At 40.0% G+C, this 24,216-nt stretch overlaps 1 protein-coding gene across 5 annotated transcripts; it reads right to left on the bottom strand.

Moving 5' to 3' along the window:
• Positions 1 to 218: 218 nt before the first annotated feature.
• Positions 219 to 23,561, bottom strand: CSNK1D (casein kinase 1 delta). 5 transcript variants are annotated; one of them, XM_032128674.1, is made up of 10 exons: positions 23,233 to 23,540; positions 17,848 to 17,958; positions 16,037 to 16,185; positions 15,331 to 15,559; positions 14,783 to 14,953; positions 13,123 to 13,271; positions 12,372 to 12,543; positions 11,921 to 12,060; positions 5,202 to 5,268; positions 1,222 to 3,379 (listed from the first exon to the last, which is right to left on the bottom strand). In XM_032128674.1, the coding sequence occupies exons 1-9, from the start codon at positions 23,306 to 23,308 to the stop codon at positions 5,236 to 5,238; spliced, it is 1,230 nt and encodes a 409-aa protein (XP_031984565.1). In that variant the 5' UTR covers positions 23,309 to 23,540; the 3' UTR covers positions 1,222 to 3,379; positions 5,202 to 5,235. The 5 variants fall into 5 exon arrangements, with proteins under 5 accessions (XP_031984564.1, XP_031984565.1, XP_031984568.1 ...); XM_032128675.1 differs by having other exon boundaries at positions 1,223 to 3,379; positions 5,202 to 11,629; positions 23,233 to 23,536; XM_032128673.1 differs by lacking the exons at positions 1,222 to 3,379; positions 5,202 to 5,268 and adding an exon at positions 219 to 1,131 and having other exon boundaries at positions 23,233 to 23,536.
• Positions 23,562 to 24,216: the final 655 nt, after the last annotated feature.

Genomic DNA, 24,216 nt, shown 5'->3' with positions numbered 1-24,216 from the left:
GTAAAACCTTTTTATTATTAACCTATCTCATCCAGTGAGCTGTAGAAGCTACTTTGCTGTTGGATTAAGTTCATGATGGATTATACTTTCTCACAGTCTCAAAGCTTAAATTTTGATTTCTGACCAGATGGCTTAGCACTATTAAAAAACCAGCAGCATTATTTGTTTTTACTTGGTTTTTTTGTACACATGAAGTGCAGCTTTTGTAAAGCAAAAGGTAAAGAACAAAACAAACACCTTTTTATTTAATTCTTTTACAAAGAGAAAATAAATATTCTTGAAATCAACACATATGCTGCTCTAGCCCATGCTGGACTCAAGGGTCTATGACATGAGGAAACAAAGACAAATAGTTGTGCTTATGATATTTTTTCCCCACTGGAGAATAACAATGAGTTCTACATGCCTTCCTCCAAGGGATATTTGGAATATTTTAATGAAGTTAATGTGAAATATATGAACTGGAATGTTTTCTCTCAATATCTCTCTTGAAGCAGAGGATTTCTTTTCAATTTTTTAAAAAATACTTGTACCACAAAAAACTCAAGGACTCTGTAACCATTCAAGATTATGTAAAACAGCAGCACAGGCGGTACTTTCCACATAAAAGCACTCACACAGTTCTAAATGAAAACTATGAGAATAAATTAAAATATCCCTCCAACTTTTAAAGGCCTGCTAAAAAGAAAACACAGAGGGTTCCTGAAGGCGCATCTACCCTCAGATTATAATAGACTTTTGAGAATCACATAGCAAAAGCCGGAATTTTATTATACAGGACACAGTGGGTAAAGCTCACTATTTTTCTTGCTTTTATCCTAGCTCCCATAACTGATCGAATCTCAATTCCCTTACTAAACGTCCTTATCAATACCATGCATTACTTGATAAGCAAAAGCATTTGTACAAAATGAAAAACTTATGGAAGAAAAAGAAGTATCCAAACAAAAACATTTACCTTTAAATTGACAAAAAGACATGCTTTCTGTGAGCAAAGCAATTAATGCTTTCTCTTTCTTCCTGTATACCCCAGGATCGTAACTACCAAACTCTTTCACTGAAAGTTTTGGTATCAAGACAGTATCTTCAAATGTTTGCAACTGACAATATTCTTTGTAGGTACAGAAACCCCTTAAAAAAAGAAAAAAAGAAAAGAAAAAAAAAAGTTGCATCAGGTAAAGGGTAAGGATTCATTTTAAGTCAGTAAGTTACACCAAAGAAGAACAGAAGTTATTATGAATGTATTTACACAACTGTTGAAGTACACAAATACAGTGGTAGTACAAATGAAGTGCTTTGAGATACTGGTTTTCAATACACAGGTTTATATAGACAGTCTAACTATTTTCTGCATGATGGAATTTAACTATTTAAAGAACAAAAACTGCCCACAAGTGAGTACAATTCTAGAAGTCTGCAGTCAACTTTTAAGTATAGTACAGCAATCTAATGATCCAGATACAGAGAAAATAAAAAGGCTGCTTTTGTAAGTCCCTCAAACATCACACTATTAACCACAGATATTTACAAGGAAAGCACAGTGAAGTGTAAAACTGCTCAAACGGTAGTGCACATGCCTAAAATACCAGAGTTTATAGTAACTGAGGAAATCGTTCTCTTATGCAAATTTATCAATCGATCAGATTCTCAAGTTTTTCCACTATACTCTCCCCAAGCACACATTTCCCCAGTCTGACCCAGAGTACACACAAGCAAGTAGCCAATGTTATGAAAACATCCAAAGAAGAATGATAATACTTAGTATGTGGACTATTGAGGGCCAAAAAAGAATTTGTAAACACCCATACAATAAAAACTACTCTCCATAAAAATCTGAAGACCAATACACCTTTAAAAATTGTCTCCAAGCAGGGAAGATTTTCTCAAAATACCTAACTGTTCAAACAAAATCTCTGTATATACTTCCATTTCCAACATAGAACTTCCCATCATTTCAGTCATAATAGTTCTGGTACTGTTCCAAATACTGTAAGGACAGAATACGTACTTTTGTGAGACCATTTACAGTAACAATATGAAGAATTTTCCATATTCCATAACCAACAGGAGCCAACAACACCTGCAACCACCTGAGCACATTGAGTCATTCATGCCTAGCTAATGATTCTGGGCATACTCCGTCAAATATAGTTAAGAATTAAATATGATACGCACCTGAATTGTAAAAATTCTCAGGATTTCACAGCAAGAATACGTTGCTAGTTTGGGGGGTGTTTTTTTGGTTTTTTGTTTAAGAATTCCTTTTTTGAGTCTTGGCATGTAACAGAAGGCCAAAATCAATGTATTTATTTATTTATAAACATGTGGATACTGAATGAAACATGCAAATTCACTGAAGACTCAGCAGCAATGTCTATTTTGCACTTGTAACAGCCTCCAAGCTAACCAGCCTCAGAGAAGAGGAAACAAAATTTTTGCAGTAAAAAACAATGTTTGAAAGTATCCATTCACCCAAACTAAACAAAGAGACAGAACAAACTTTCTAATTCTAAATCCCTCAAATGCCAGTCTTTCACTTTGTCCTTCACGTTCTTTACAAAAAAGAAATCCATCATGACAATCTCTACTATACTTAAGACTCTCCTGCAGGGTATTAAGTTTTCCTCTGTTACGAAACAGAATGAGTATTAAAAATTCCTTTGTGTTACACAGAAAGTTAAATGTCCAGTGTGAATGAAGACAGCAAACAGTAAAATAAACTTCTAACAGTTTTAAAAAATTCATGAGAAAACCGACTCAGAATGGGACAATACATGAAAGTAAACAATTTAAATAACATCAGATGGTTTTGATTCATTTACATATTCCCTGGCAGACTAATCTTTTAAACAAGAAATTTCAAGTCATCATCTTTAGTTCAGGTTTGTTTATATTCTACATTTTTAAATCAGACAAAAGCAAGAGTTCTTTACAGATAAGTAAGCCAATAATTTTAGCAAAATGATACAAAAAACTTTCTTAAACCAAGTAAAAGATTTATAGTTACAGTAGAATAATAAAAAGGGAGTAAAGTCTGCCGCCTGTGGAGGGAAAACTGAAATGGCCATCCAGTAACAGGCGGTGAACTCTGTAAACCATCTTTCTTTTCCAGCCCTGTTACCACAGGGTTCTCTTAAGGTCATTGGGTTTCTGGCAAAAGCATCCTGTAATGGCAGCTGCTGGAGTCTCTGCATGTTCCTCCAAGGGCCTTTTAGGTCACATGGAGAACTCCAATTTCCGCTCTAGTTTAGGGTATTTTTGCTAGTAAAGCCATTGGTAACATGGGAGATCAGCCATGCATTATCTGCCTTCCATGGCAAAATAATTTTCATCGGTGCACAGCAGACTGGAGAACACTGGTAGTTACCCGAGCAGGAATCTACCAAAGCCAAAAAACAAGACAACATCAGCACATATCCTTCCAGTTAACATACGAGTGTCTCGCAAGGTACTTTTAAACTACTAATTGCCAGAATTTAAGTATGTGAATTTAAAATCCAATGAGCAATACAATGTTTCACACCCACCTGTAGCTACACAAATGTCCCTAATATTTTCCTCTTTTATTAGAATTTAACATGGAAAATGCACCTTTCCAGCCAGAGGGGATGTTTTGAAGAAAATTAGACAGAGCACAAACATGCACAGAAGAAAGAACCAACCAGATGAAAACACTATGAATGCACAGTAATAGACTCAATGGATAATTAATTTTAAACAAATATTAAGAAGGTGAAAAAGAAATTCATTATTTTCAATAGCTTTTCACTTTCCATGGGACATTGTGTTAAGATACTTCTTGTATTTCCATAGCTTGACCTACTGAAGTAAGAGTGTAGCATTATTTCAGTACCATTTTCACCACGAAAATGAAAAACAACCATACATCTCTGCAATTTAAGAAGCAAGAAACATCTAAGTAGCTGGATCAGTATTCAGTATTCGTTTCAGTTGTAAACAGCTACAAATACTAAGGCATACAGTATATAGGCCAACTAATGCAGGCACAACCCAGACCAGAATCTGCACGTCTCCTGTACACAGGCTTTTCAATGCAAAGCTCTACGTTTGCTTTTTTTGCATTTATTTTTGTATCTGGTTTTTTTTACTAAGATCTGATAACTGGTCTTTAAAGTGTTAAGCTGCCATTTACAGTTGGATCTTTTTAATGTTATAAACTGTTCACGAAGCAGCTTGTGCAGTCAGCCAAGCACACAAAGCAGGAGAGTAACAGAAGAGGAATAGCAGGATTCTTCACCAACTAGAGATACAGGATTAATGCAAGCTTAGGCTTTATAGGGAAAGTGACACAGCAGACAAGAGTTATACAACAGAATTTATTAAGGAACAGAAAAATCTCACAGCCTTTTTTTAATAAGTAGCAAAGCAAAGAAGCTCCTGAAATATTTAAGAAAAGCATCCCTCAGCCACTAAGGTTCAGATTCCAACTGAAAGCTGTTATTTTTCATACGAAACCTATTATTGCCAAAAGCAGAACAGCCTAAAAAGCCAAAAGCTGCACACAGAAAGGCAGAAACTTCTACTGCACCAAACAGTGGAAAGGACTTAGTAATACCCAAATTCAAGTCTGTCTACCTCTGAGATGCTCATGGTCAACTATTCTTGTTAGTACGCGAACATTTTTTTAAATACAGATCTGAACAGATCTGAGTATTTTTAAAATAGCGCTCATAAGGCATGGAGAAGAATATAAAACAGTGAAAAATGGATATGGCTGTAGTAGAACATTCCATTCATGACAAGACAAGACAGAGCCTCATTTGAGTAATATTGTCAATTAACTCTTCATACGTGTATTTTGCTTTTATGATTCTGAGCAGATCTGGTTTTTAATGGATGACATACTCCTGTATCAACATCCTTGGAAAGACATGTATCTCAAACAGCTAAAATTTAGACTTGGTTATTTTACTGTTGATACTTGAACAATTTTAGGGACCTTTTAGGTTACTATTACTGTCAATTCTGCTTAAGAGTCCAAGTGGAACAGCAGCAATAACTCAGCTTTTGGAAGGACATTTACTTTTAAGTTAGAGAAAAATCAATGCTTCATCAAGCATCTGACCGGAAGGTACAGATACAACTATGAGGTCACATGAGTAGGAGGAGCGGTCAGATGTTTCCAAAGAGTTTTTTCCCCACCCCATCCAAAGCTTTGGTGTCCAATGAGAAGCACTCACCCAGTGCTGCCTTCCAACGAAAGGAGACGAGCAGCTACTTGCCATGGTGTTCGAAAGGAATGCTATTCTGAGGTAGGGGAAAAGACAGCAATTTGTAACAGTTCCACTGCCCCAATATATAAAGATGTCGAACAAACATCCAAACTGAGCTTGCAGTAGCAACTCCATTTTTTGAGAAGCTCTGATTTCAGATTTCTAGAAGACATTTCCATCATGTTAAGAGACACGTAAAAGAAACAAATCATTAATCCTCAAAGGAAGATGACAGGGTCAGAAGAACAACGCAGAGTATGATGCCTATTAAGATGTACACGTGGAGAAAGATTTGCGGATGAGGAAATGGAGAATGCAGAAGCGCTGAAGTATGGCACAACATTTAAGTTATTCAATGCCAGTGTTGGCTGTAGTCCTCTAAAAACGTCTCCCATCAAAGAGATTTAGTAAAACATTTCTTTGTGCAGCATTTCAATCTTTTCTTCCAACTACAGAGAGAATACCTCTATTACCAATAGGAATTTGCAACAGCTCTGACTGTTGGGTGCTGAACATGCTACATTCAAGAAAAAAAAATTAAAGAACTTACTGCGTAGCCATGAGCAGTCAGACTGAACCTTTTGTCGAAGGAAATGAAGACTACTCACCTGTAACTAGACTCTTGAGATGATCACTGCTTTCAGGATGCAGTCTGTGCATGTGGACCGACAGAGCTGATTCACAGTAGTTTTTACTAGAATACTCATTACCTCATTTACTACCTCCTTTACTATGTCTCTTTAATGTTTAAAAACTCTGTAAAGGAGACTTAGGGAACAATTCACTTAAGAGAGCTTAAGAGCAGAAGGATCTTTTAACAGCTGGTATGATTTTCTGTCCAACACAGATCACCGCCCTTCATTGCACACACCTGTAATTTAGACTTGCTTTAGACTGGAATACACCACTTAGAAATGAATCCAGTGTTGATGCAGAGGCAGAGAGGAGAGATGATCTACTTATTTTAGAAGTTGTTTCAGTAGGTAACTACCTTCACTTAAACCTCTGTTTTGCCTTTCCTTACATGTTAGCGGTTTTAATTTTAAGCAATAGCTTCTTCACATGTTTTCTCCTTTAATTCCTGTTAAAGTCATTGTATCTCAAACACGATACCAACTCACTCAAGACATTTTCTTAGCTTTCAGACAAACTGAAAGTAGTAGATTTGAAACTCTTGCATTGGACAATCTGTTTTCCCAATCCATCTCGCTAATGACACAGAGAAACATCTCCGCTTCTGTTCGTTCCTGTATCGTACATGGATTCAAGGAGGAAATTGTGTCCTTTCATTATGAAACCACACTAACCTCTCCAACATTACACCTGCCCCCTCAGTCATTACTTACCACAGATATAGTTCCCCCATATAGGAAAATGGCCTCCACTCCTTCATCGTAACCAGAATTTGGAGTACTGCAGGAATACACATTTGAATAGACTATGCTTGACTGCTCAGCTCCCACTAATGTTCATCGCTGTGAACTCACAACTTGCAGGTTTTTCACTGTTGCGTTCACTTCATATAATCCAGAAAAGAACAACATGTGCCACAGAATTTACGTAACTGCATTAGAAACACTTAAGTTTCATGAACCATTTCATAGACATGGTAGCTGTTACTCCAGTAAACACTCATTACTTAGCGTTAGAAACAGCATGTCTTTTTAAGGAGAATGACTTAGGTGCTATGTGGACACTATCTTGGATGTGGGGAATAAATGACACCTATTTTGCTATGCTTACAAATTACCATTTTTCCACAAGCGTTAAATTTCTCTGAGAATGCCTGGTTTTCGTAACAGAATTTTGGTTCCTATTATTTGCATCCACAGCCTTAGTTTTTCAGTTTCAGTCTGACCTGATCAGAATTCAATTTGGAAAAAAAGAAAGATAAACATGTGGAGTAGTCATCTTTAAGAAGAACTCTACTTAGAGGCAAGTAGCTTTCCTTGTTTGAGTAACCTCTGCACATATCACCGTCCAGAGTTTAACAAGCAGCAGCCTTTCCTCTAGATGAACAGAGGTGGAGATTACAAATGCACCGTTGCATTACCAAACCAAGGCACACAAATAAATAAAGTAACAAAACTAATTCATCAAGTTATAAATAAGAACTCTAACAAACGTAGTTCTTAACAGAAAACATCTGTAGATGTGCATGGCAAACTCTAAAAGTTGCTTTCTACCAGGAGTATAGCTTAAGCACTTCCTGAAAAAGGACCTGTGGCAGTATACTTACTTAAGACTTACTAAGGAAACTAGCACACTTGGAATGGACATGAACAAACAATTGCTACTCTTTATGGTTCTCTTGAAAAGAAGTGATACGGATGACTTTCTGTATTCTTACATCTATCCAATCAAAATTCTCTTTAATGACTTTGCCACATAACTTGAATACTTTAGGTTTTCCTAAGAACAAGGTATAAAGATAATTGGAAACTCATGGCTGTAATTGGTAACTTGGCTAAGATCTAAGGATAAATTTTGATTACAGAAGAGCTACTCTAATATTATGGAGACTGTAACAGCAGACGCTATCGACACCTGCAACTTGCACCATCTTGCCTTCTAGAGAGCGAGAACTGAGAAAACGAAAAGTGAATTTTCTCTAACAAGCTCAAGTGGAAGTGTTACAAGCTGAAGTCTGAGTAAAGTGTTTCAGCTACACCACCCAGGTTGCAGAAGGTGAAGGCAGGGATTGGGAAAATGAAGAACCATCCACTGTGGAAGAAGAGGGGGTTTGAGACTGTTTAAGGAACCTGAAAGTGCACAAGTCCGTGGGACCTGATGACATACATCCATGGGTCCTATGGCAACCAGCTGAGTAAGGGACTACACCACTATCCATCATATTTGAGATGTCACAGCAGTCCAGCGTAGTTCCTTCTGACTGGAAAAGGGGAAACACAACCCCCAGTTTTATAAAGGAAAGATGACACAGGGAACTACAGGCCAGTCTCACCTCAGCACCTAGCAAAATCATGTAACAGATCCTCTTGGAAACTATGTTAAGGCACATGGAGAATAAGGAGGTGACTGGTGTCAGATGACACGGCTTCACTAAAGGTAAATCGCACCTGAAAAATTCGGCAACCTCCTACAGTGGAGTTAAGCAGTGGTGGATGAGGGAAAAGCAACAGACATCATCCACCTGGACTTGTGCAAAGCACTGAACACTGTCTCACATGATATCCTTATCTCTAAACTTCAGAGACACAGATTTGACACATGGACCACTCAGAGGATAAGGAACTGGATGGATGGTTGCACTCAAAGAATTGTGGTTAATGAGTCGATGTCCAAGCGGAAAGCAGTGACGAGCGGTGTTTGTTCCTCAGGGGTCAGTATTGGGACCAGCGCTGTTCAACATCTTTGTCAGCAAAATGGACAGTGGGATCAAGTGTACCCTCAGCAAATTTGCTGACAACAAGCTGTGTGGTGCAGTTGACATGCCGGAGGGAAGGGATGCCATCCAGAGAGACCTCAACAGGCTTGAGAAGTGGGTCCATGGGAGCCTCACGCAGCTCAACAAGGTCAGGTGCAAGGTCCGGCATACACATCAGGTCAATGTCAAGCATAAGTACAGGCTGGCTGGAGAACGGATCAAGACTAGCTCTGGGGAGAAAGACTAGGGGGTCTTCACGGATTAGAAGCTCAACGTGAGCCAGCAACATGCGCCTGCAGCCCAGAAAGCCAACTGTGTCCTGGGCTGCATCAAAAGAAAAGTGACCAGCAACTCAAGAGAGGGGATTCTTGCCCTCTATTCTGCTCTTGTGAGACCCCACCTGAAGTACTGTGCCTAGGTCTGGGGCCCCTGATGCAAGAACAGCACTGACAATGTTAGAATGAGTCCAGAGGAGAGCCACTAAGTTGATGATGGGGCTGCAGCATCTCTCCTACGCAAACAGGCTGAGAGAGTTGGGGCTGTTCAGTCCGGAGAAGAAAAGACTTTGGGGAGAACTGAGAGTAGCCTTGCAGTACCTAAAGGGGGCTTACAAGAAGGCTGCAGAGGGGCTGTTCACATAGCACGTAAAAAGTGCATGTAGTGATAGGACAAGGGTGAGTGGCCTTAACCTGAAGGAGGGAAGAATTATATTTTAGGAAGACATTCTTTACTATAAAGGGCAGTGAGGCATTGGAACAGGTTGCCCAGAGAGGTCGTGGACTCCCCACCCCTAGAGATGTTCAAGGCCAGGCTGAATGGGGTTCTGAGTAACCCGGCCTACTGGAAGGTTCTCTGCCCATGGCAGGGGGGTTGGAACGAGGCAACCTTTAAGCTCCCTTCCAATCTAACCCATTTCGCACTGCAAATCTCTCTTGCCTTCCAATTCCAACAGGCCCACGGGAATCTGTTCAAATTATACTAGAGTCACACACAGTTATTTGGTCACCACAAATAGATACCAGCACTGCTTCACTGTCTTAAGAACTAAATGAATTCAGCAGGCAACAAATGATTAGTTCTGACAAACTCAAGAGAAGATCCCAACTAGGCCGCTGTTGGGATTGTAAAGAAGTCAACCAAGCGATCCTATACTTGAAGCAGAGTGTTAAAAAAGGCAGGTATGGAATGCGTCATTAAGCCAGACCGTACCGTTGGCCCTCATCACAAATTAGGTATCTGGATGTTTAAAGACTACACAGAGAACTGCCAACTGCCCTCACAGTATTCACATTTTACAGGCTAGGCAGAACCAAAATGTATCTACAAGCCCACTTGTACTACTCGTATCTTGAAATGCTTAGAAAAGTGTCACCTGCGCACTGAGCGACGTGTCACGAACATAACAAAAAAATTAAAGATACACTTTCATGTAACACAATTAAGCAGCGTCACTGCATTTCTGTCTGTTACTGCTATTACTTGTATATCTGACTGGTAACAGAGAAAGTATCTGAAATTTTCTCAGAATGCCACAGACCTTTTCCAGAAAACCATATTTACATTCAAGCAAATGTTCAGGGAGAACTCTGCATCACAGCCTCACAGAATACCCAAGGTCAAAAAGGAGCCCTGGAAATCATGTAGCCCAATCTCACTACCCACAGCACAGTCAACTAGACCAGACTACTCAGGACAATGTCCAATTGGGCTCCAAGTACTTTGGAAAAGGGAGACTCCACAACCATTTTGGGCAACCTGTTACAGTCCATGCCCACCTTCATAGTAAAAAAGTTTCTTCATATGTCTAAATGGAATTTCCTATATTTCAATTTGTGCCCACTGTCCATTGCCCATTCACTGGATATTGCTACGAACAGTCCAGTTGCACCTTCTTTACATTCTTCTAACAGGTATTTAGGCAAATTTACAAGATCCATAACTATGCACAACTCTACCCTCTTTGTTCTCATACTATTTAAAAATACTTCAACATGAGAATTTCTGGTGGCAAGAATAGCAGTTCAGTGAACAATTTAAGATGGTGAAATTTGTCACCAACCCAATACAGAAAACCTCACCTACTCCCTATTCTTGTCCAGCCATTTCTGCTCCTGAACCGTTCATCCCTCATGCAAGCACAAGTACCTGCGCAGCTCCATGGTGAAACAACTCATTCAGCTTGAAAGCCCACAAAATGCCGCTTTGCTTTTATCACAATGGAATTGTTTCTTCCACCCAGTTCACTCTCAGTCTTCATTAGAGATACCGACTTGGCCCCCATCTAAAAAACTGTTCTTTCTGGCAGTCAGATTTCGTACGTAAGACCATGTATTATCCAAAAACAATAAACTCTGCCAATTAAATGATGACGCCAAAAGTAACCGAGTTAATTTTTGTCAATGTGCTCTGTCAATGAGGAACGAGTCCCTGGCAAAAATTATGCAGTTAGAACTCCTGCACAGTAGTGAGGCACAATGGAAAAACCCCTAGGTCATTGCACCAGTCCCCGTAACACACTGCTTTCCCAGAAATGTTGCAGAATGTCTATAATTTGGCTGATTTCCATTCTGTAAGTAAGACTGAAAGCAAATTGTACAAAGTCAGGCCACACGCTGTTTGGGACAAGACCGTGAATATGCTGAGGAAGGAATGTTTCAGCTATAGTACAGAGTTAGAAACACATCTAACATCGTCAGTCCTAAAAAGAAAGATTCCTAAAATGTCTTTGTTAAGTCACTGTGACCAGTAAGGATGATTTCAGCGCTGACTATGAATCATTATCATTTATCCTCCTGCCATTCTCTTCAAATGAGCCTTCTGCAACGTATCCATCATCCATGTATGCAGCCTCTTATCAGCTCTGAATTAAGAGCACTGCACTACAACATTTCTTCACTACTGCACCTTCTGTTCTTCACCAAATGGATCTGGCCTTTTCTGCACCAATATTCTCTGCTCTGTTGATTTGGAAACAGGATTCACTACTGCCTCTTACTCTGCTTCTTCACTGGTAACGGATACAAGAAACCCAATGAGTCAAGGAGCTAAATCCCATAATTGTAGGTTAAAATGCTGCATCTCTATAATTTTGCATCCTCTCACTGCTGTCAAGGTAAAAATAAAAATTTCTTTACACCCGCATCATTCAGGCTAAATGTCAAGCATTTATATGAATGAACATCATCTGCAAAAACAGTGCAAAATCCCATCAATTACCTGGAAAGTTCTTTTGGCAAATTAACTTTATCAAATTGCCCTCATTTTTTTCAATACACAGATTTTTTTTTTTTTTTTTTACCTGCGAAGTTGACATGCGAGAGGTATCTTGTCGGCCTGTTAAATCAGACGAGGAGATATTGACTGGGGCACCACGATGCAATCTCATACTCACTTTCCTTTCTCGTTCCATGCCAGATACTGGCCGAGGAGAGGTGTTGGCTGTGAGAAAAATTGCATTAGATTCTCATAATGAGAAATGCCATTTTAACACGGTCACTGGAAAAACTACGCTCTTGCTGTTTGCACATAAAAATCCCAGAGAACCAAACAAGAGGAATCGAGGCCATTGTTTGACATTTCACAGAAATTCAAGCATCAACTGGCAGGCAATGAGCGTATGCAATTACCTTCAATCTACTAAAAAAGCAAGGGAGAAAAAAACCAAACCAAAAAGCTAAACCCTGCCCAGAGACAAACTGCAAATCAGAGTAGTCTACAAGGTACACTTACCCAGGTACGTGCTTACTTACCAGCATGTGAAGTTGGGGTAAGGGGAGTAGGAGGAGCTACGTCTTGCGTTCCTCTTAGCCTGCCAGAAGCAGTGGAGGGTAATCCACGTACAGCTGGATTTCGTGTATGTCTTAATCTTTCCTCTCGTTCTCGCCTTTCATGTTCAGCATCTTCAGCTGCTCTGCTTGCACCCTACAGGTGGTCAAGAGTAGTGAACAACTTGGGGGATTATGGAGCTTACAGCTGTACGTTTGGATAAAAATGCTGAAAAGAAAGAACTGGACAATACATGAACTGAAGTTCGATAGGCATTAACTATTTCGGTAAAATTTCTTGAGAACTGACATAAATTTTGATCACGCAGGCTGCTCGGATAGTCTTCAAAATGCTAATGTACACACATACTGTTATGGCAGCTGGACACCTCCTCAACAGTTGCAAATGACCCATGTTAAAGATCAAGGTGGGAGAAAGTAGTAATTCCACAGTCTAGCCTGGTGACTGCCCTAAAGGATCTGTCTAAGAAGCCTTTCACATTAAAAACCTTGCAACTTTAACTTAGCTGTCATTCAAGCCTTATAGCATGGATTCCGTATCTCCTCCCTTTCCTCGCTTCCTGATCTTTTTGTCTACACAGTAGAGCTGCCAGGAGGAAAAATGGAAGACAATCTTACAGTATCAGTTAAGATACTCAAAACTGACAACGTAGTAAAAAACCCAACCAAAACCGTTAAAAATTCAAAGTTTTAGAAAGCTATGTGAGCTACTCACAAATTTCAGCATGTTCCAGTCAAAGACATAGTCATAGGAGAACCCCTGCCGATGAAAGAGGTTTCTGAATAATTGCCTCAGATAGGAGTAGTCCGGCTTGTCATCAAAACGCAAAGAACGGCAGAAATTCAAGTACGTGGCAAATTCAGCTGTAATTAAAGAAAGCCTGTTTTTTATCTTCAGCTTCACATTGGCTTTTTATAATTCTGAGTCGAAAAAAAACCCAAACCACCCCAAACCTGAAAAGAAGGCAATCTCCTAAGCATAAGAAAAAGAATAATTATCTAATGCTAGAAATCTACCAAAGGGAACAATATAACCCATCTATCATGTCAACCTTGAAAAATAAATTATTTTTCTACCACCGAGCAGGCAAAGATCTCATTCGTCAACAGCAGAGAGGACACAACAGTACAGTTCTTTAACCAACAGCTGGTAGGGGAGAAAAGATTTAAAACTTTGCCTGGAGTATACCGAACACAATTTATTGTGGGACAAGGAAGAGCATTTCTTTGTTAAGCCACATAGAGATTCATGTCCGCTACGTCACAAAACATGCAAAGACTAAGGGACTCATTAATCTCCCAGGTAAATCATGCCACATTTTTAATTTACAACAGTCTGAACACTTGTTTTTAAATGGCAAGCAAAATATTAGTTACAAAACAAAAAAGTGAATACTGTAGTGAATTCAGCGCACGAGAGAAAATAGCAGTATCAAAATACCAGCTTTTGACTTTAAGTCTTCCCAGATGAAATAAGAGATTAATTTATATTAAGAAAGAAATTCTAACAAATGGCACAAGAGAAGCTGATTAGTCTTCCCTGCCTGTAAACCCCAGAGAAAACACGTAGTTCATGAACGTAAAGGAACACGCATGAAACAACACTCGAAACACATCAAAAATGATGCGTTTTCATACAACCCAAACAAAAACTATAGTTCTTGTCATTGTAACTAGTTGCCGAAGCAAAGAAGGTGGAAAGAAGAGACCGAACTCTTAGTGAAATGAAAACATTCTCTGATGACAGCTAGTGCTACTAAGTTTTAAAACAGATTTAAGTATCATTTTACAGGACTCAAAAATGGCTTATTATTGTTTTGGTGTAAATAACAAACTGAGAAACGCAACCACTTTGAGGCATGATGCTAGGATACAGGAAGGCTTCTTTTGCCTCTCACAATTCTCATCCATCAGCAGGCCAAACCAGATGAACCTGGGATGGTAATTCTCAAGTGAAATAACTGCAGTAGGTAAGAGGTGCATCTGACTATACAATCCAATTTATCCAAGAAACAGTACCCACACAGATAGAGAAACAGGCAGTTTGCTAAAAGCTATTTGTCTGTTACAAATTATCCAGCCAACACGCACACAAAAAATACAGTGCAAATCAGATGGACCATGCTACCCTTCCACTCGAGGGCATTTCAACAGTTAAGACAAGGAATCTTTAGAAATGCTCTACGAACACAAAGATCTCAGTCTTCAGCATAGTATTTTTACCACAGATGTGGCAAAATCATGAGGGGTAAGGAAGGGGGGGGGGGGGGCGGGGAGGAGATGGTGAAAAAGACTGGTAGAATTTAACGTAAAGAAAGGAGAAGTACTGCTAAAACATGAACGCTTAGGCCTAGTGTTATAGAGGAGTAACTTACAAGGATATCCTTTACACAAAACCTCAATGGGTGTAGACATTTTCTTTTCACTGATACGTTCGTATTTCTGCCTCTTTGTTGCTGCTTTCAGTCCCTGCCAGGGGAGGGAGCCCAGGTTAAAATACATCAGTACATAGCCCAAGGACTCCAAGTCATCTCTGCGAGATTGCTCTACAACAGCATAAAAAAGTGAACTCATTAGGTTTTATTTTCTACTGGAAAAACAAAAGTCTGTGCAACAACACTGTTATAAAAACCCTTACAAGAACAAAAGACAGCTGAGAGTTACTACGCCCACGATAAGCTCGTTCAGTACAAGAAAAGCCTATTATCCTTGCATTTATTAAAAAATGTGCTAATTCCTAAGCATTACAAACTGACTGAATTCCACCTAATCAAGACATGCAAGGCCATGCATGCTGCACTCTTAGCGTCAAAAATAGGGACTCTACAAAGCAATGTCGCCTCTACAAAGCAACATCTACTTGCGCTAAAATCACACGCATCAACACATTTGAAGTTTCAATTCATTGCTTTCCCCAGCTCACCGATTCCAAGATGAGTGTTGATGGATGCATAACGGGCAGTTCCTGTCAAGTTTTTATTTTCACGATATGGAATATGTTGGTGAGTTCGAGCATCTCGATACTTCTTTGCTAGTCCAAAGTCTATTATGTAGACAAGATTGCCTTTCTTCCCCAGGCCCATTAAGAAGTTATCTGGCTTCACATCTCGGTGGATGAAGTTCTTAGAGTGAATATATTCAATTCGACTAATCTAAACGCAGACCACAAAAAAAAATCATTGTCAAGAGACTAAGCATACACCTTTTTCTGACAAAAACACTAGCAATTCTGCCTTAATAATGAAAGAGGCAACCCCCCTTTTTACTGTAAGATAGAAGGGCATTAAAAAAAACATAATTTAGAAGACAACAGACAAACCTTCTTTCCAGCTCCTTGCCCGTGTCTATTCTACATCTGTTTCCAAAAACTTTCCTGGGGAAATTTCTTAAACTTTGAGCAGTGCAACACCTGGTTTGCAAACAGCGCAGGTCCAGTTCTTAAAGAAGAACTGGTAATCGCTTTTGATGGGATAGCTTGGATTTACAGAAACAGAAGTAATTTTGAACCTTCTCTCTATTAATACAGCTTATTCACCTCTAAATTACAGAAATAAAATGTATATAATCTATGAAAAATGTTTCAATATCCCAGCATATTGCATCATCAAGATAACAAAGCCGTTTCCTACCATTTGGTCAGCAAGTAATAGGACTGTCTTGAGACTAAATTTCCTTGAACAAAAATTGAAGAGATCTTCAAGACTCGGTCCCAACAACTCCATCACCATAACGTTGTAGTCCCCTTCAGCTCCGCACCACTTAATTGTGGGAATACCCACTAGAAAAAAATAAAACCGTTTATTCAGTATAACAATTTGATTTATACAGTTCATACACACAAATCTTCAAGGCTCTTAAGGTGAATTCTAAGAGGGTCATTACTGTGAATGTTTCCATTTACAGTGAAGTTTAATACTTTATGCTGCCTTCAGACACTCCAAAATTAAATGTTTGATAACTTCCAACAGAATCAATACAAAATTACAGCAATAGAGGTCTAAAAATAGCCTTTTTCCTCTTCCCCAGAAACCTTTCAGGCTTTGTACTTACATTGTAAATCTAAAATATTGAGCATCTTTGTTGGATTTGAACCCTAAGCATTTTACCAATAGTAATACTCGTGTAGTCTCTAAGATGCAATAAGGCACAAATTGGAAGTCTGAAAATAAAGACCCTGACAAACCACTAGATATTATTACTGAAAAAGGCCTTAGAAATTAACTTAGTTTCAAAGCCTACAAAATCACCACGATATACCTGTCTCTTTCATCAAAATTTGCAATGATTTTCCACGCTTCCTTCATATTCTTGTGTTTCCTTCAGTTCCGTGGTATTTGTTGTTTGGTGAATCTCTACCAAAGTAGCATTGTTTACGAGATGCATTATTCATTCAGTTTGACAGTATGATAATTAGCCCAAATTTATGGAGGAACTCAGGAACCTTATTTCACACAGAAATGTAGAAATGCTCAAATTATTTTGAAATAAACCTGTATGTAGGTAGCCTTATTCAGATTTCCAAATGCCTTACTCTGAGTTAGTTCTATTCTAGTTTTGGTGTGAAATGCCGTAATTCACCCAGTTTCAAGGAAGCATGTTACTCTACGAAGACAATTCCAGCTACACGCAGGTGGCAACTGAATGAGGCAGGAATTAAAAAAATAACTAAATGCAAATACACGTTATTATCCATTTCTAGAGGTCTTATTACCGTACTTGGCATTTCAGATACGGTGTGGAATGTACTCTTTATGAAAAGCATAGCCTCCTTTAGGAAGAATTCAAGGGACTACGAAACAAAGACAAAACTTAACTACACCGGGTTTATGTCCCAGAACTGCACGGGAATCTTACGTTTCTGGAATTCCAAAATATATGAATAAATTATTGTAGCAGAGCAACACACGGTAGCTATGAAGTTGCTTCACTCCTATTCTCCACTACTAATGCCATTTTGCCTTTGAACTCTTTCAGCAAGGAAATATTTTTAACTCAGAAGAAAGAATACTAACATGTACAACAAAAATTAACCTGAATTTAAAATGTTTATAATTGTGCTACCATAATAAGCAAGTCAGGTGAAATGGTCCCAAGCAGTGGTTACCATCTTTCACTGATCCATGAGAATCAGAAATAAATCACTGTTCTGGGACAAAACTTTGTTTCACATTGCACAAGGTCCTCCCATTTTAGTATTTCGGGAGCCACGAGAAACTTTGGGAGGATCCTACTGGTTATCATGAAGCGTGGTAGCCATGGATTTAGAACTGCTCCTCTACAACCCTTGCAGAACTGAAATGCTGTTCTTCACCTGCCCTGCTACCTTTCCCACCTTCTCCTTATTTGTCAAAAGAGATCCTTAACATTAACTACCAGGTGGCAGATACATCCAAGATGTAAAACCAGTAAAATCTTTGAAGAAGGAAAATAGTTTGCTTGCCTCCACCCTGCATCATTTTGTAGATTTTACTCTCAATGTGGAGCTGAGGATGTTTGGTTTTCACACATTCCAACTTAATTGCAACCTCCTCTCCGGCAGCAATATCAGTTCCTAAAACCAGAAGAATTTAAACATCAGTCAAAATATTTTTAAGATGCATTTCCTTTGCTAAGACCGAAACAAAACAAACATCAACAAACTACTTCTCAATGGCAAACATCCAGAGATTAAGTACTTTCAGCCACGATTATCTAAAAATTCTTCTGAAACCTCAGAGGTACTCTCCAACAGACTAGGATTTTAAGAGACAACTATTAGACACTGTAGCACAAGAAGCCAAAATTGCTGCTATCCCATTAATAAAAACAAAAAAACCCCCCAACCAAAACAACAAAACTAAACCAAGTTCATTTTCTCACGGATGTCTTTCCACTTCCAGTTTGCAGTGGAAATGCTCAGAATTAACATGTACAAATGCAGCACATAGCCCCCCCCCCAACGGAAGAAACGCTAGGCATTCAAATCACCTCCTCTTATGCCTTGGAAATAGAGACTATTTCCAATAAATAATAGAAAAATATGACTTTCCTAGATCTCAACATACTCTGGCTGTACCCTGACACCTCATTTTACTTGGCTGGAAGGCAGATTATCTAGAATAAAGAATCTGTAGTCCCAAAAAGCTTTCTTTAAATGTCATTAAATTCTTGTTTCAGGAATCAAGTGACTGAAAAAATGGCTTACCTGTTCACTTTCAAAGTATATAGGGAGAAACTGACATTCTTTAAAAGAAAGTCAAGAAAATACACTCTCTCACAGCCAAGCAACTTACAAACTACAGGAAAAAAAGGAAATGGCAAAAGGAAACGTGTGACGCTTCACAGACATAATGCCAAGTCTCTCTACTTTCAGAATTTGGCTCTTTTCTGCATTACCTCGTGGTTCAGGATCATGTGAAGAACATCACCCACTGTTTGATCTGATCCCCACTTAAAAGCGTAACCTGAGGTTCACTAGCTGCTTTGGTTTTTTGAGAAACAGCAAACAATCTTTCTGTACTCACTTTTTCCATGATCAGGATTGCATATACTTTTACCCTACCTCACTTTCCTTTAACTCTCTTCAGAGTTCAAAACTCTTGTCATTCCTTGTGTAAATAATTTTTAATTACTGCATATTATTTCCCATTTCTCTTATCTGTACCTTTGTCAGTTCCATAATGCCCTTTTTGGGAGTCACACAAAGCAATTAAGACACATATGCATAATTATGTATTTTTCTGCCTACCTATTTTTTCCCCTATGTTTTCCTTTGACCATTACAGCGTACTGATCTAGCTTTTATACTTGCAAAATCCTGTTCCTGCGATTAAGGAGCTACTTCAGTGCTTTAGAGGCTTTTATCTATAAAGTCAGGAAAACTAAGGCTACAAAGACATGCTAACATCCCACACCTCAAAGCAGACATGACCATTCACTTTGCCAGGAGCCGATACCGCACGGAACCAATCTGAGCTCACACAAGACTATGTGTCTTCTTTAACATTAATAAAATGTCTTTCCATTTGCACGCACACGTGGGTATCAAGGTGGTGTTGCCGGAACACTGCGCCTACTTGAGTGGAGACCCCAGTAGGTATTTATTAGGCATTTCACAATGCACCTTAAAAATTGACAAAACATATGAAGCTCACTCTAGATACAACTCAAGGTACTCAACTGGAAAACGCAAAAGAAAAATAAGGCTGTACATATATCTGTCTCATATGACTCTTTTTTTATCTAGCATAATAGGTGACAGAATCCTGGATTGTTACTTTGGTCACAATACAGTCGCAGTAACTGAAAGCTCTTCAATATGTAATCTAGTATTTTTCACATTTCATTCATGTATTATTTTGCTGGACTTTAAATTAATCACGGTGAACTTCAACCCAGAGATGTGAAAGCACGTATCAGCAATACGAGGAGGAAGGACTTATCTTAATACTGACCTCCCCACCTCAAATGAAAATCTTGATTTTGAACCACACATCTCCTGACTTTTCTCCCTTGTTCTCCCGAGTTCCACAGGAGCCAAAATCAGGGAGGGTGTGGACTGAAGACGGTATTAACTGATGCATAATCAGCAGCAATGGGGTTATTTTGGGGTTCTGGCTGGTTTGGCTTTTTTAAAAAACTTTTCTGATCCAAAACAAACACAAACTTCTGCCTGCATATAATGAAAGACGTTATCTTTCTATGGACGGCTGCAGACTTCTGTGGTTGATTAACACAAAACCAGTGCAGGAGGATCAAGACTTGTGTTATCAGGATCAAGTTCTGCTCAACACATTATTAAACTGTTACTTCACAGACTGTGGTCTCGATTCCCTAGGTCACTTCTTAGCGTACTTGCTCTTCCCAAGAAGTCTTTACTACCTAAGAAAGCCAAGATCCTCAGCCTGACCACTTCTGTGTAAGCCCTCTCCTTCGAGACAAGAGATTTCACACTAAAATAATGCAATTAATATTTTTGAGTCCAGCAGAACCAATGTGAGTGGCATAAAAATGGAAATCGTTTTGCCAAGCAATCCACTGCTTCTCCCCAAGTAGGGACTTATGTCTACACCTCAATCCCGAGACAAAGTTTCTGAAATTTCACAGCGCCCTGTATTTCACCAAAAGCTTAGCTTCCTTTAAGGAATATGCAATAATATTTGAGAGGCAGCAATTCTATGAAAGGAATCACTAATTAAAAGAAGTGTTAACAAGCAGTATAATGAGAAGTCACCATTTATAAGTGAAAGACTAAAGTTGTGAAAGTATTTTCTTTTAAAATGTAAAATTCCAATTTACTTGTAATTGCAAAGTCCTCTTCCCTAAGGAAGGCCCTGGAAATTATTTTAATTAGTTTACAACCCAAAACTCATTCTTAAGAAAAATGTATACCTAACACAAGAAACCATGAAAACACTGCGACTGCTCTGTCTTCGTGACCCATTCCTACTTGACCTTGTGGTTTGGGCAACAAAACAAATGCTTACTCTGAGCCACTCACCCCTGTCCACCTTTCATACTATTTAGAATATCTGTGCATCAATTTCTTTCATATCTTCCTCTGGAAGGTAACATAAGTAAACTCCTTAATTTTATTTTCTTTAAGTTGTCCATCCTCATTTATTTACAATAGTGCCTTACACGTCAAAATCCTGTCCCACAGACCTCCATTCCAAATCCCAGAAGACAAATTTTGAGGTACGAAGGAGAAGAGAAAGAATGTGAAAGAACTATGCTACTAACAGTGGTGTTGGCTCCTTATTCCAAAGTAGGGAAAAAGAGGAAGGGTGGGAAAAGGGAGGAGGTCCCTCCCCTCTACTCTGGAATGTCTTCAACACCCTGGTAGCTGCATTTAAGACAAAACCTGAGGACTGGAAACAGGCAAAAATAGTCAAGTCTTCCTTTTCAAAGCATAAAACTCAGCTGGGAATGTATGCTGAAGTAATCTACAAATTCACTGAGGCCTATCAGAAGGCACGCGTACTTAAAAATAAATAATGACTTCTGAAATAATTTTAGAAATTATTTTAAGACACTTATGACTACTGCACAGTCTGAACAACTGAGCAGAAACCGAATTTTTAAAAAAAAAACTGACCACACTTCATTATCACAAAAAACATTGTTTTCAAACATCTGTTCTACCAGATAGTGGTAGGCAAACCAAACGGGACTCTACAAAGGGCTTCAGTTCTTGAAAGGCAGTAATTTCCCCTGGAAAAATAAACCCATGCCACCAGCTGAATCTTCCATTCGCATACTTCCGTGCTGGTTACTGGCTCAGGCATGGCCTTTGCAGTAAGCCCTGAAAGTAAATTCACGATGGTTATTTAGAAATAAAATTTAGAAATAAAAAAACCCGTAAAACCCAGAGAATTTAGTGCGCAAAATTCAGTATTGCATTAATATTTACGCTAGCATACAGAGAACTATTACTTTCTGTGCAACTTCACCCGTGTGAGCTGCATGCACAGAGATAAAAGCGACACATAAACCTTTATTTGACTTGCACTTTAAATTAATACTATAATACCAACTCATTTATCTAAGCAGTAGTCAGAAGTTAAAATTTTTCAAATCATCTGACTTTTCAGATTTTAACTGCTGCCTTAATTACCCCCCAAAATCCCAACGGAAGCCAACAAGGATTTTTACACAAGCTTTACCACAATCTCGGTCACGTCTTTGATCTTCTAAACATGCACTGCAGAGAGGAAGAATCATGTTCTGTGTCTCTAGACAACCACATACCTTCAGTTAGAAATGTCTATTTTTCATCAGGCATATTATCTGTATTATGGATAACCAGTACTTCATTATCTGTAGACAAGCAGCTTTAGCTAACGAATTATTTTGGAATGCCAGCTGTGCACTGCAAGACGAAGCACTGCCATCTAGAAAAACAACCTCCAGCTCTCATACTGCATGCACTGCCAAACATACCACATAAGCTAGCAAGTGACATTATTTTTATCTTCCACAAATACACAGTCAATAAACCTTAGCCCCCGCAAGTTCCACCTTCCTCCCCTTCTTGATTTGCATTTCTAAATTAACACAATTTTCAAAAGCAGAGTACTTGTGTCTATGGGATGGGACATAACATTCATACTTCTTTGGATTTAACCCAATTCATACAGCTTGAGAGTTTGCAGAATACGTATTTTAAAAATACCTTCTTTCAAAACTTGTTGTACCCACTACTTGTGCTTGTCATAAGCATTAGCGGTAGGCTATTATGCTAGAGAGCTAAAATAATGGACTGGCAAAGACAATTCCAATCCTGTACGTTTTACAACTGCATAGCAATCACGATTAGGCGACGGTCAAGCAACAGGATCAGCCGAACTGTGAGGATTATTTTAAGGATTTAAAAGTTTTTTTACTGCAACCTAATCACCTGTAGTTGTGTAAGTTTTTTTTTAGGCCTCACAGGAGAAAGAATCATCCTTCCGACAATTTTTCCTAGTCCACTGCAGCGATATTTAACCCTGGTACACGTTTCTTTCCCAAAACGTTTTTCCGAATGTGGTGGGTTGTGGGGTTTTTAGGGTTTATGTATTTTTGGGGTTTTTTTCTTCCTTGTTCTTAAATGAGACGATTTTTACCCTTATGCCCGTCTGACAGACGCGAACGGTGCCCAAGGTCAACAATGAGAAGAGGCAGCCGAGTAAACCAGAATTCCCGATTTCCGCACTGTCCAAATTAGGACATGATGTCAACGAAATATTAAATTACTGCTGCTGTGCTCCTAGCCGAGGTACTTGCCCGACCCGGCTAGGCCCACGATGTTCTCGACAGAGCCACAAAACGGCCAGCTAAGTCCCCTGCGAGCCATCCTCCTTACCCAGGTAGATATCCCCGAAGGAGCCGCTCCCGATCTTCCGGCCGAGCCGGTACCGGTTCCCAACCCTCAGCTCCATGGCGACAGCTCGGCTCGTCCGCGACCCGGTTCTGCTGCTCTGCCCGGCCCGCTGGCTCTCGTTCTGACGCCTCACAGTCCTGCGGTTCCGGATGCCATCGCGGCTTTGGTCTCGCCGCTCGATACTAGCGAGACAGGCAAGACCGTCGCCGCAGCTCCCGAGCAAGATGGACACGGATCCCCGACACCACCGGCCCGTCAGCCCCGCCGGCCCCGAGCCACCATACTGCGTGACCTCACTTCCCCAGCGCCGGAGGCGGAGCGCGCTGCTGCAGGGACGGGCGCGGCGGGCGGGGCCCGGCTGCGGTCCCACCTCCTGCGCCTGCGTGTAGCCGGTCTCTCAGCGTTCGGTTCGGGCGGAGTCGGGTGCCGGTTTCTGCCCCATCGCATCGGGCCGTCCCAGCCGCCTACCGGGCGGCGAGTGAGGCCCGCAGCCTTCCGGGTGTGTGTGTCGTCGTCCTCCCCGCGGCCATCGGTCACCGCAGTGGAGATGAGCTCCGGATGCGCTGCGTTCCGAGGAGTGCCCATTTGACTGGGGGGGGGCGGGGGGGGAGGCGGCGGCCAGGGACAAAGTCTGAGACATAACCCCGCAAATTTCAAGGGAATTTCGCGCTGGCCCTGCGTGAGATGATGTTGTAACTGACCACTCCTGAGAAGGAAACGTAAGGTGTGGTCCTGGAGTGGAGGGAGGGAGGAGGACGAGATGCATGCCGTTTTCATCCAGGGGATGGCCTAAAAGTGCACTGCCTGCCTACCCCTCCTGCTCAGCAGCCATGCTCCGTCTCCTTCTCAAGAATCTAGGGGGTCAGTATGTTATCAACTGCTACTACGACTAACAAAATCAATTTGCTTTGCAATTATAAGTGCATCTCGAGGGTTTTTTTTCACACGGGCATGCCCTAGAACCCA

Source organism: Corvus moneduloides, chromosome 19, assembly GCF_009650955.1.
Source record: "Corvus moneduloides isolate bCorMon1 chromosome 19, bCorMon1.pri, whole genome shotgun sequence".
NCBI lineage: Eukaryota > Metazoa > Chordata > Aves > Passeriformes > Corvidae > Corvus > Corvus moneduloides.
This window is presented reverse-complemented; position numbering and strand designations above follow the sequence as displayed.